The 11,066-nt window shown below is 46.2% G+C and overlaps 1 protein-coding gene across 1 annotated transcript in view; it reads left to right on the top strand.

The window, feature by feature from the left end:
* Window positions 1–8,694, top strand: part of LOC113568958 (inactive N-acetylated-alpha-linked acidic dipeptidase-like protein 2) — a 120,666-nt gene extending 111,972 nt beyond the window's left edge. The window contains 1 exon segment of the mRNA XM_026997094.2: window positions 5,329–8,694. Within this exon segment, the coding sequence (XP_026852895.2) occupies window positions 5,329–5,515 (187 nt within the window). The 3' untranslated portion in view covers window positions 5,516–8,694.
* The last annotated feature ends 2,372 nt before the right edge of the window (window positions 8,695–11,066 follow it).

The following is an 11,066-nucleotide window of genomic DNA, read 5'->3' on the forward strand; positions in this document are numbered from 1 at the left end:
TGGCTGGACCCGTCCAGCAGGAGGCAGGTGTGATGCCCATTACGCAATCCCCCTTCCTCCGGGCTACGTCTTCTCTGTCCACCTTTGACTTTGTTGATGCGCTGCTTGAGTTCTTCCAGCTCAGAGTTTTTATCCCACTTCCAACACAACTCTCGGTGTCTTGGAATTGCGTCTTTGAACGGACCCTCACACGCCATACAAGCTGAGATGGACTACTCTAACAAGGACAAAAATGAACCAAAAACAAACACGACTAAACTGAACCAAGCACTCGCACACAGTTCGACTATTTCAAACATTAAACTTTAACTACACGTAGTCCATGTGTAGTTAAGAGGGTCCGTTCTGGGGGTCCGTCGTGGGGTTCCTTCCCACACTCCTTTCCGCTCCCCTGATTGGCCCACACTAAAACTCCAGTGTGTAACGTTGGAGGTTTAAGCAGGATGCGGAGACGAGTCACGTGGAACATAAGCATATGTTTATTTTACATGTAACATTCACATTCAAACACGCACACTAAATGGAGTCAACATACATGATAACAACACAATAAGGAGACGTTCAGGAGGAGGGGCCGTACCGTGACAGAGCCCCTCCCCAACGGAGCGACTCCCGGCGCGCCGGCTTATTAGGCTACGGCCCCGAGACCAACTCCAACTCCAAATGGTGAGACCAGGGGACCGAGCGACCCGACACAGGCCAGCGTGACCAGGTGAGCGGGGGGGAGGACAAGGATCAGGACGACGACAGACACAGGCACGGACGCACTGACAGACACAGGCACGGACGCACTGACAGACACAGGCACGGACGCACTGACAGACACAGGCACGGACGCACTGACAGACACAGGCACGGACACACTGACAGACACAAGCACAGACACAGGCACGGACGCACTGACAGACACAGGGACGGACGCACTGACAGACACAGGGACGGACGCACTGACAGACACAGGGACGGACGCACTGACAGACACAGGCACGGACGCACTGACAGACACAGGCACGGACACACTGACAGACACAAGCACAGACACAGGCACGGGCGCACTGACAGACACAGGCACGGACGCACTGACAGACACAGGCACGGACGCACTGACAGACACAGGCACGGACACACTGACAGACACAAACACAGGCACGGGCGCACTGACAGACACAGGCACGGGCGCACTGACAGACACAGGCACGGGCGCACTGACAGACACAGGCACGGGCGCACTGACAGACACAGGCACGGGCGCACTGACAGACACAGGCACGGACGCACTGACAGACACAAGCACAGACACAGGCACGGACACACTGACAGACACAGGCACGGACACACTGACAGACACAAGCACAGACACAGGCACGGACGCACTGACAGACACAGGGACGGACGCACTGACAGACACAGGGACGGACGCACTGACAGACACAGGGACGGACGCACTGACAGACACAGGCACGGACACACTGACAGACACAAGCACAGACACAGGCACGGGCGCACTGACAGACACAGGGACGGACGCACTGACAGACACAGGCACGGACGCACTGACAGACACAGGCACGGACACACTGACAGACACAAACACAGGCACGGGCGCACTGACAGACACAGGCACGGGCGCACTGACAGACACAGGCACGGGCGCACTGACAGACACAGGCACGGGCGCACTGACAGACACAGGCACGGACGCACTGACAGACACAAGCACAGACACAGGCACGGACACACTGACAGACACAGGCACGGACACACTGACAGACACAAGCACAGACACAAGCACAGGCACGGACACAGGGACGGACACATAGGGGACAAAGCAGCTGGGACAGAACGTGATGGGGACGGACACAGTGACAGGGATGGGTACAAAACTACACAAAGGACTGGTGAAGGTCCGGAGGGGCCGGCAGGAGCACCGGCCTGTCCCCCAGTTGTCGGCTGGGCTGGGGTCCCACCCGCCTGTGGGGAATCGCCCCTCGCCGATTTGGGAGGCGGCGACTTCCGCGCACCCATTACAGGAGGTGCACCAGTTGCTCTGCCTGTCTCTGGGGTGGGCATTGGTGACACCTCCCTCTAGCCTCTATGAGGCTCAGGTACCGGTGTAGAGTCCACAGACTCTACGTCACTGAAGTTGGGAGGGTCCCCATAGAGGACTTCCTCTACCTCCATAGACGGATCCTCCACATAGTCGAACCCCAAGTCCAACCGCAGACTAACGTCTCTGCACTCCCCGTAATCTCCATAATCCGCAGAACCCTTGTAGTAGTCCATGTAGGGGTCGTAGGACCCAGCGGAGTCCACTTCCGAGTGCCGATTCTCATAGTCCGGCTGGGGTCCATAGGACTCCGCAGGGTCAGACCCTGGACCATACTCAGGGCCCCCCAGAATCGTAGTGGGAGTGTGGAGTGAGGCCAGGATGACGGAGGGTCTCGCGGCGCGGGTTGTGGAAGGGCGTTTGCCTCCCATCTTCCCCTTCCTTTTCTTGCTCCGCTTCCCAGGCGTCCCTCGTCAGTCGGTGTTTCTTTAACACGAGGAGTTATAGAAGGATGCGGGGACCAGTCGTGTTGAACATAAGCTATGTTTTATTCCACATATAACATACACGTCATAACACACAGACTAATGGGGTTAAACACCGACAACACAAACGCGTAAACGACAGACTTTTATACATATATGATAATGACACAATGAGGAGCAGGTGTGAGACACAGGGAGGGCGTGGCCACATTGACACACACACACACACACACACACACGAGGAGACGTTCGGGAGGAGGGACTGTACCGTGACAAGTGGCTGATGTCACAGTATAATCTTTGGATGTCTTGCTTGAATAGCCTCCTATAGATCCCAGTACAGTGATTCTGACTGGGCTATTAAATATCATAGAATATCTTTTGTCTCCGAGACCGAGATGGTTTTTTATGATTAGCAGTTTAATGATTTACGTCATCATGGATTGCAGCCATATCCACACTTGTATGTAAATACCTTAGAAACAGTCTGAAGCAAGATCCCACCCACCACATGTCAGTGTACCACTACCGCATCCATATCCAGGAAACCCTAATATAACTTAATTATATACACCATTTACACCAGTATATCTATGCGTTTCCAACCATCTTGAATGGTAGTTTCTCATATGTTGATACCTTTCCTAATTCTGTAATCTGTTCCTCAAATCAAAGTGTATCGACTTTTCTCTGCCCCTTAATTATAATCTGCTTGTCTGTCAATTAGGCTGGTTTGGATCGAATTCTTTAAGTAGCATTCAAAGCTAACACAATGAGTCTAGGACAGAAATTGGACCCTGGGAACCTCCCAAATGTAATAATAAATCAGCCCCCAAAACTCTTGAAGAGACAATCTGATCTACAAACTTCTTTTGAGGTTCAGATCAGAGTCAGACATTCTGTTATGTCCACTGAGCCCTCGACTGTAAAACCCGAAGCACCTAAGCAGCCCAACACCACCATATTCCCTACACAGCTGCAGTGAGCTTTTCGTGCTTGGTCCTAAGCAGTGTTATATATGCAGTGTCTCCAGATAAAATGCTACCGACATTTTTCCAAGCAGTTTACCTTTTTATAGCTTTATTGTTCTGTAAATATATGGAAATGTAAAATGTTTTGTTGACTTTAAAAAGTTGTTCATTTATTATTGTGGTCTAGAAGGATATCACATTTCCATTTACGTGCCCAAAAATGTATCTTGGTCCTAAACCCTAGCTCCTTAACCGTAACCCTAGCTCCTTAACCCTAACCCTAGCTCCTTAACTGTAACCCTAACTCCTTAACCCTAACTCCTTAACCCTAACTCCTTAACCCTAACTCCTTAACCCTAACTCCTTAACCCTAGCTCCTTAACCCTAACCCTAGCTCCTTAACCCTAACCCTAGCTCCTTAACCCTAACCCTGGCTCCCTAACCCTAACCCTGGCTCCTTAACCCTAACCCTGGCTCCTTAACCCTAACCCTGGCTCCTTAACCCTAACCCTAACCCTGGCTCCTTAACCCTAACCCTAACCCTGGCTCCTTAACCCTAACCCTGGCTCCTTAACCCTAACCCTGGATCCTTAACCCTAACCCTAACCCTAACTCCTTAACCCTAACCCTGGCTCCTTAACCCTAACCCTAACCCTGGCTCCTTAACCCTAACCCTAACCCTGGCTCCTTAAGCCTAACCCTAACCCTGGCTCCTTAACCCTAACCCTAACCCTGGCTCCTTAACCCTAACCCTGGCTCCAGGCCTCATGGATGGTTTCACGCCTACAGTTAAGTGCCATGGTGCTGCAGACATGGCACTCTTCAGCTGATGCATGGCAAGGGCTGGATGGGCAACTCAGTTCGTATCTGCTCTGCTGAGGCCCCCTTATCTGGTTTGTTTTAACGTTAGCTTGCCAGAGATCGCTACAATCAATATCTCTGAGATTACCTGGAGATTTCTCAATAAAGGGGTTTCAGTTACAGTGCGTTAACGGCCTAAGCCAAGAATACATTATCATAAGACAGGGCCGAGATGGATGGTGAGGGAATTAATTTAATACAGCGCTCTTGTTGCACTGAATTATTTTCTTGACTTTGAAAAGTAAAATTGCAGTCAGTACGTGTTAGATGTCGACATGGTACCAATACCATACAGGCTTTTTCTCTTCGCACAGTAAGTTAGCAAGTGACCTTTTCTCCATGTGGGCTTTGAAGGAGAGAGTTAATTAGACAATTTTTATATAAGGTCCAGCATGTCAAGGTCATGGACCTATCCCAGACCTTAGCCTACCCTATTCGCAGATAAAGAATGGCCTCATTTATTCTGCTTAGGTGTGTGCAGACAGTTAAAACCATGAACTCCAAGAGAAATCAATGTGTGGCCTCAAACCAAAGAAGAAATGGACCAGACCTTCTTATTCTTGTCCCGTAAAAATGTTCAATAATATGTCGAAACCTTTAAGCTGCATGAATTCCAAAGTCCTCCACGTTTGTGATACAAAATGATTTTCTCGGATGTTGCGTGTTTGTGTGAGTATACTCACAGTGTCAGTATGCTAGAAGGGTGCTTAAAGACGTCTGATTATAAAATCCCTAGAAGTGTGTGGAATTATTTTGAATGTTTTCTCCTGAAAACCTGTTTTTGGGCAGCAGTTAAATATCTACAATGTTCTCGGATAGTAGATGCTGAATATCTTCTGTTCAGCAGCAATCAGGTGTATCTACAGTTCACAAACGTGTACTTTGCTTCACTTTAAAGGCCAGCGCTGAACTTTTAGAGGAGGTAAAACGTTCTTTTAACTTCCAGCCTGGTTCTCTGCCACAGGAACATCCTGTACGGCGTGAGCAGACAGACGCCCGGCTTTGCCGTCTTGAAGGCTGCGCTGGAAGATCTCCGACCTGTCGGTGCAAACAGCTCTGTGTCCCAAGTGTGCGCATCCATCCGCTCTGCTGGACAACTCATACAAAGTGGAATGAAGCTATTCGAGAATGACCCTGAGACCCTTCAATGAAACAACTGCACTAAGACTAAGATAACTGAAGCACTGTATCTCCCTCTGCAAATGTTTCAAGCATGAATACAGCACTGCTTTTGTGTTTTGTTTGGTTTTGTTTTACTGTATTTATTTGGAGTATGTTGTACTGTGATGGAGCATCTTCAGCGTGGACTCCAGTGAGAGTACATACTATATGACTATATATGGATTGGTTCTGTTTCTTTAGATTCCTTGCGATGTGAAAGCTGCGGTGTGAATCGGCTTTTGTAGGTCCTTAATCCATATCACAGCCGTAAGATTAATGGCAGAGACAACAGAAGGTCAAATGGAAGAGCCTGCAGCGAAGAGAGATGCCGCCTGGAAGCCGAGTAGAAAAGACTTACAGAGGCTCTGGTGCCAAGTGTGAGGATGACGTACAGGATGACATAGACGGGGATGACGTACAGGATGACATAGACGGGGATGACGTACAGGATGACATGGACGGGGATGACGTACAGGATGACATAGTCGGGGATGACGTACAGGATGACATAGTCGGGGATGACGTACAGGATGACATAGACGGGGATGACGTACAGGATGTCATAGACGGGGATGACGTACAGGATGACAGACGGGGATGACGTACAGGATGACATAGACGGGGATGACGTACAGGATGACATAGACGGGGATGACGTACAGGATGACATAGATGGGGATTACGTCCAGGATTACATAGACTGAGATGACATACAGGATGACACAGACAGGGATTACATACAGGATGACAGACGGGGATTACGTACAGTACGACATAGACTGCGATGGATGGCATAGATGGGGAATACGTACAGGATGACAGACGGGGATTACGTCCAGGATTACATAAACCGAGATGATATACAGGATGACATAGACGGGTATTACGTTCAGGATGGCATAGACGGGGATTACATCCAGGATTACATAGACTAAAATGACATCCAGGATGACACAGACCAAGATGACATACAGGATGGCATAAACGGTGATTACGCACAGGATGACATAGATGGGGATTACGTCCAGGATTACATAGACCAAGATGATATACAGGATGACATAGACGGGGATTACGTTCAGGATGGCATAGACGGGAATTACATCCAGGATTACATAGACTAAAATGACATCCAGGATGACACAGACCGAGATGACATACAGGATGGCATAAACGGTGATTACGCACAGGATGACATAGACGGGGATTACGTCCAGGATTACATAGACCAAGATGATATACAAGATGGCATAGACGGGGGTTACGTCCAGGATTACATAGATGGGGATGACGTACAGGATGACATAGACAGGGTTTCGTTTTCAGTCACATGCATTGCAGGCTTGTGTTTTTCCCCTGTATAATTTAAAATGTCCTGTGTGTTTTAGGAGATACTTTGAGATTTTCCACTTAGGAGATGCTGAGAACTGCAGCAAGTACCCTGATATAACACATAACACATAACATACAAACAGAACAAGACGACACACACCAGACACTCTCCAGAGCGCTCTGGTTCAGCATCCATATTCTTCCTGTGTCTCACAATGAGTCATGGTGGAGCACGTCTTCAAATCACAGGCAAGCTTGATTACTATATGTGAATTGAAGGAACACGGTACAGTTCTGCCTGACATGAAAGACACCGCCGGGAGTGTGAGCTGTACTAGTGTCTCAAGGGGGTTGAATTTCACACAGGCTTGTGGAATGAACAGAAACTAAGTCTTCAATTCATTGATGGATTGAATTACAAGTTTGTGTTGATCTCATAAAAATAGCACAATTTTACTTTTTATGCTCTGTAATCCTACAGAAGCGCACAGAGCGAGGTTGTTGACATTACCCCATTTGTAATGTATATGTGCTGGCATTGGCCTTCTACAGTCTACAAGCTGGTGTTTTTCTAGCAGTATTTGCACTACCACGATGTTTGTGGCGCTTCTGAAGGCCTCTGGATTTGAGGCCTGCAGCTTTTTGTCCGTCACTCAGTCTTCATACTTGACTCGCCTTTTAATTATGATAAACAGGCCAATTAGAAGCAGTCAATTCAGGGAATCTAGATTCACTCAAGCTTTAAATTATTTATGTGCCTTTAAATAAGTCATGCGTGCTTTTAGGGCCAGAAATTCCAAACAATGTCAATGTTGTACAATATATTTAATTTTATGTTATGCAAATTTTAGCTGTTGTGATGCAAAGACCAAAAAATGTGGACATGGATTTTATTGCTGTCTTGTATTCATTTGAATCTAAGTTAATTAGCACTAGTTGAAAAGACGGAGCAAGTCAAAGAAAACGTCATGGGCAAAAACCATGCAGACAAAAGAGGAAAGGTGTCCAACTGAAATGTTTAATGAAAGTAAAGAAAACGAAACGGAACATAAAAGTGCACTGAGTACAACAAAAGAAGCCGACGTAACGTACAACAACCGACGATCGGTACTGCAAACAGAACAGGCTTACATAAGACACAATTCCATAACGTCCCCCAGGTGGTATGGTGAACGAGGGAACACGCACCAACTGTGGGAAGCAAAACAGAAATAAACAAAGACGCGCAATACAAGAAAAACAAAAACCAAAGCCATGCGCAGGACCCCCCGTGGTCGACGTAGGCTACGGCAGGGGGGCCACCTCACAGGAACCTTTCACATTTCAGGCAATAGTTTTTCTTTCTTTAAAAAGGTGGTGCAGTCTGAATAGTTTCCAATATAAATAGGATGTCAGTTAAGATCCCTCTAAATGACATCTAATGACATCTCTCTATATTAGCTGTATTAAGAGCTCTAAAACAAAGAACAACAAAATTACTGGTAAATAAGTAAATTGTGCAGTCGATATTCACTTCTGTTATCCACTGTAATCCAACGACGGTTGCACAGCAGGGACGGTCAGTTTTGACAGTGTCTGATAAACTTTAAAACTACAATACGTAACAAACTATTCCGAACCGTCAACTTGCACTTAATTTACTGAACTGTTAGCTTGTGTCGCCTTTGGGTGTTTCATGTAAATACAAATGCCAATAATTCAGTCTACATGCTGTAAACAAGCCTGCTCACGGTTATTGGAGCTGGATGGTTTAGTTTCACTGTTTCTTTAATTATTTATGTACATTATACACTTTTATTTCAGAATCCCAATAAATAAAGCTATTTTTATGCTGAAATTGTTTAAACATCAAACTGTAAATTAAGAAGGAATAATCTTGGATTTAGATTATTTGTCTTGCATGCCATCAACCAAGCAATATTAACATTCACAATGACTACTGGATATATTATATCAGTGTTTACCGTTCCTTATGTTCTTTTGATATAATAATTTCTGAGAGTGCACTGAATGGTCATTACACTATGACTCCTGGTCATTACACTATCAGTCAAATGTTTGAACATTTGCAATAAACAAATTTATTTCATATCTGGCAATATTTCACCACATGTAAGTTAGCGATTTCATACATGTATAGAAAAGATCCATTAAAATATAAAACATGGTAACAAAATGTTTTTTTTGTTGTTGTTGTTAAAAACTACACAGGTGTACTCGTACATTTGACACTATCTGGTGTGAGTGACAGTGGCCTGCGGGCGTTAGCGGGCAGTCGGAGTGTCCTGAGGCACGCCAGAATTTCACATAACAATCTAACTGAGCTGTTTTGAGTTCAGAGGGTCAGGTATGGTGTTTATTTTTCCGAGGTGTTGGCTCCAGACGAATAGAATCAGACAGTATGCTCAGTTTTCATTGATGAACACCACATACATCACAGGACAGAAATCGGTCACAAGAGGTTTTATTTCACATGCATGTTATTGAACTAATCAGTTCTGAAAAGCAATAAATGATGCTGACGAAATACATGTTTCTCTTTATTGTTTCAACTAGTTTGGGGTACAGACTAAAAATTTTTGTTTATTGATTATTATTTATTATATTTATTTATTGTATTATTGTCTGTTTTTCCTCATTCCTCAACTGACCAAGTACAATAAATCTGATTTTTTTTTTTTCCCTGTTGTGGATCATTTTTAAGGCTCTTCTATATTAATGACTTGTTGATGCCTGGAAATTCAGGAGAGAATTATTTCAGTGCATCTGATAACACTTTAATCCTTTAATTCTGCAACGCTCCCTTGCCTTTTTTAATAATGCACAGGAGAGGATATTACGCCTTTAATAGTGGCCTCTAAAGTAGTCTATGCCAGGGCTATCCATTTGCCCATAAAATGGAGGATTAAGGCGCTCGCCGTTTAGAATGCACCGTATTAGAGTAACATTGGACTTGTTAAGAAAATTGAGCAAAATTAGTTTTGAAAAACCGCGAGAGATTTGAGCGCACTAGAGGGAGGGCAGACGGACACAGCCCGTAACCGGTGAGCATTTTTAGAAGCAGCCTGACTAGAGTGCATGAGAAACAGTTTTATTTTCGAAATTTTATTCCACTATTAATAAGCCAATGAATACAACAAAAGTTAATCGAGGTGATCGTGCAATGTAATTTCTTTAATAAATACAATTCGAAGTCATGTGCTATCTATTATGGATAAACAGTGGGAACACAAATGTACTCTTTTGCGTGGGACCGTTCGCGTTTTTTCTGCAATTATTTTATTATTAATAGGATAAACCGTCTGTCATCGGCGGTCCTGGCCACGCGCTTTTGATAAGGTCTTGCGCGCACGCGCAAAATTGCTCCTTTCACGCACGTTTGAAGCGTCGGACGAGCGCGAGAGGACGTCTGTCCCAGCCGTCCCGTCGCATGCAGCCAGTGAGACGTCTGTGTGTTTCAAGTTTGCACGGCGAGCCCGAGCCAGACCCTGGAAACCGGCGCTGTGAGTATCGGCGCCAGGGCTGCGGATATCTGCCTGTGTCCAGCCCGTGCGCCCCACGGGAAACACTTCCTCACGAGCGGCTGTTGGGCTGGCAGGGAGCACGAGATGAGCAGGTTTCCCGTGTCACGCCAATGACGCTGTGTAACGTCATAAGCCTCACAGTCTCTGTCGTCTGTATCCGCCTCTGCAGAGCATTGATTTTGTGAACTAAATGATGCGATCTGAAAGGCCTTTAATGCGGGTCCTTAACGGGGCGCGTGCAAGCTAACAACCTCCAGAAACGACCTTTGGCTCTCCGCTGTGCACGTTTAGGTTCTGTCCTCCACGTCAGCTCTTTATTGTCTGGTGTACTTTTTAATTGCATTGTCAATATCTATTATCCTTAAACCACTGAAATCGGTTCCCCACCTTAACAGCCCAACATCTGTCATCGCTATTACTCCCGTAAATCCAGCGTGCCACGCGCGTAGCCTGCGCACTATAAATGCCCAACCATACTGAGCTCGGCGCTACTTTGTGAGTAACCGCATCCTCCTGTAAGGTTTGCTTGGCACCGCCATTAAACAGCCGTGTAGCGATGTCACTCGAGTTGGCGGATTGCCAGAGTTACTGATAAGCGTGTCATTAAAGCGCCATTACGGCTACTTTCCTGTACTTCACACGGTCATCAATCATCTCGACTGTTAGTGTGAGTGCAATTTCAGGT

Source organism: Electrophorus electricus, chromosome 26 (assembly GCF_013358815.1).
Source record: "Electrophorus electricus isolate fEleEle1 chromosome 26, fEleEle1.pri, whole genome shotgun sequence".
In the NCBI taxonomy this organism is placed as follows: Eukaryota; Metazoa; Chordata; class Actinopteri; order Gymnotiformes; family Gymnotidae; genus Electrophorus; species Electrophorus electricus.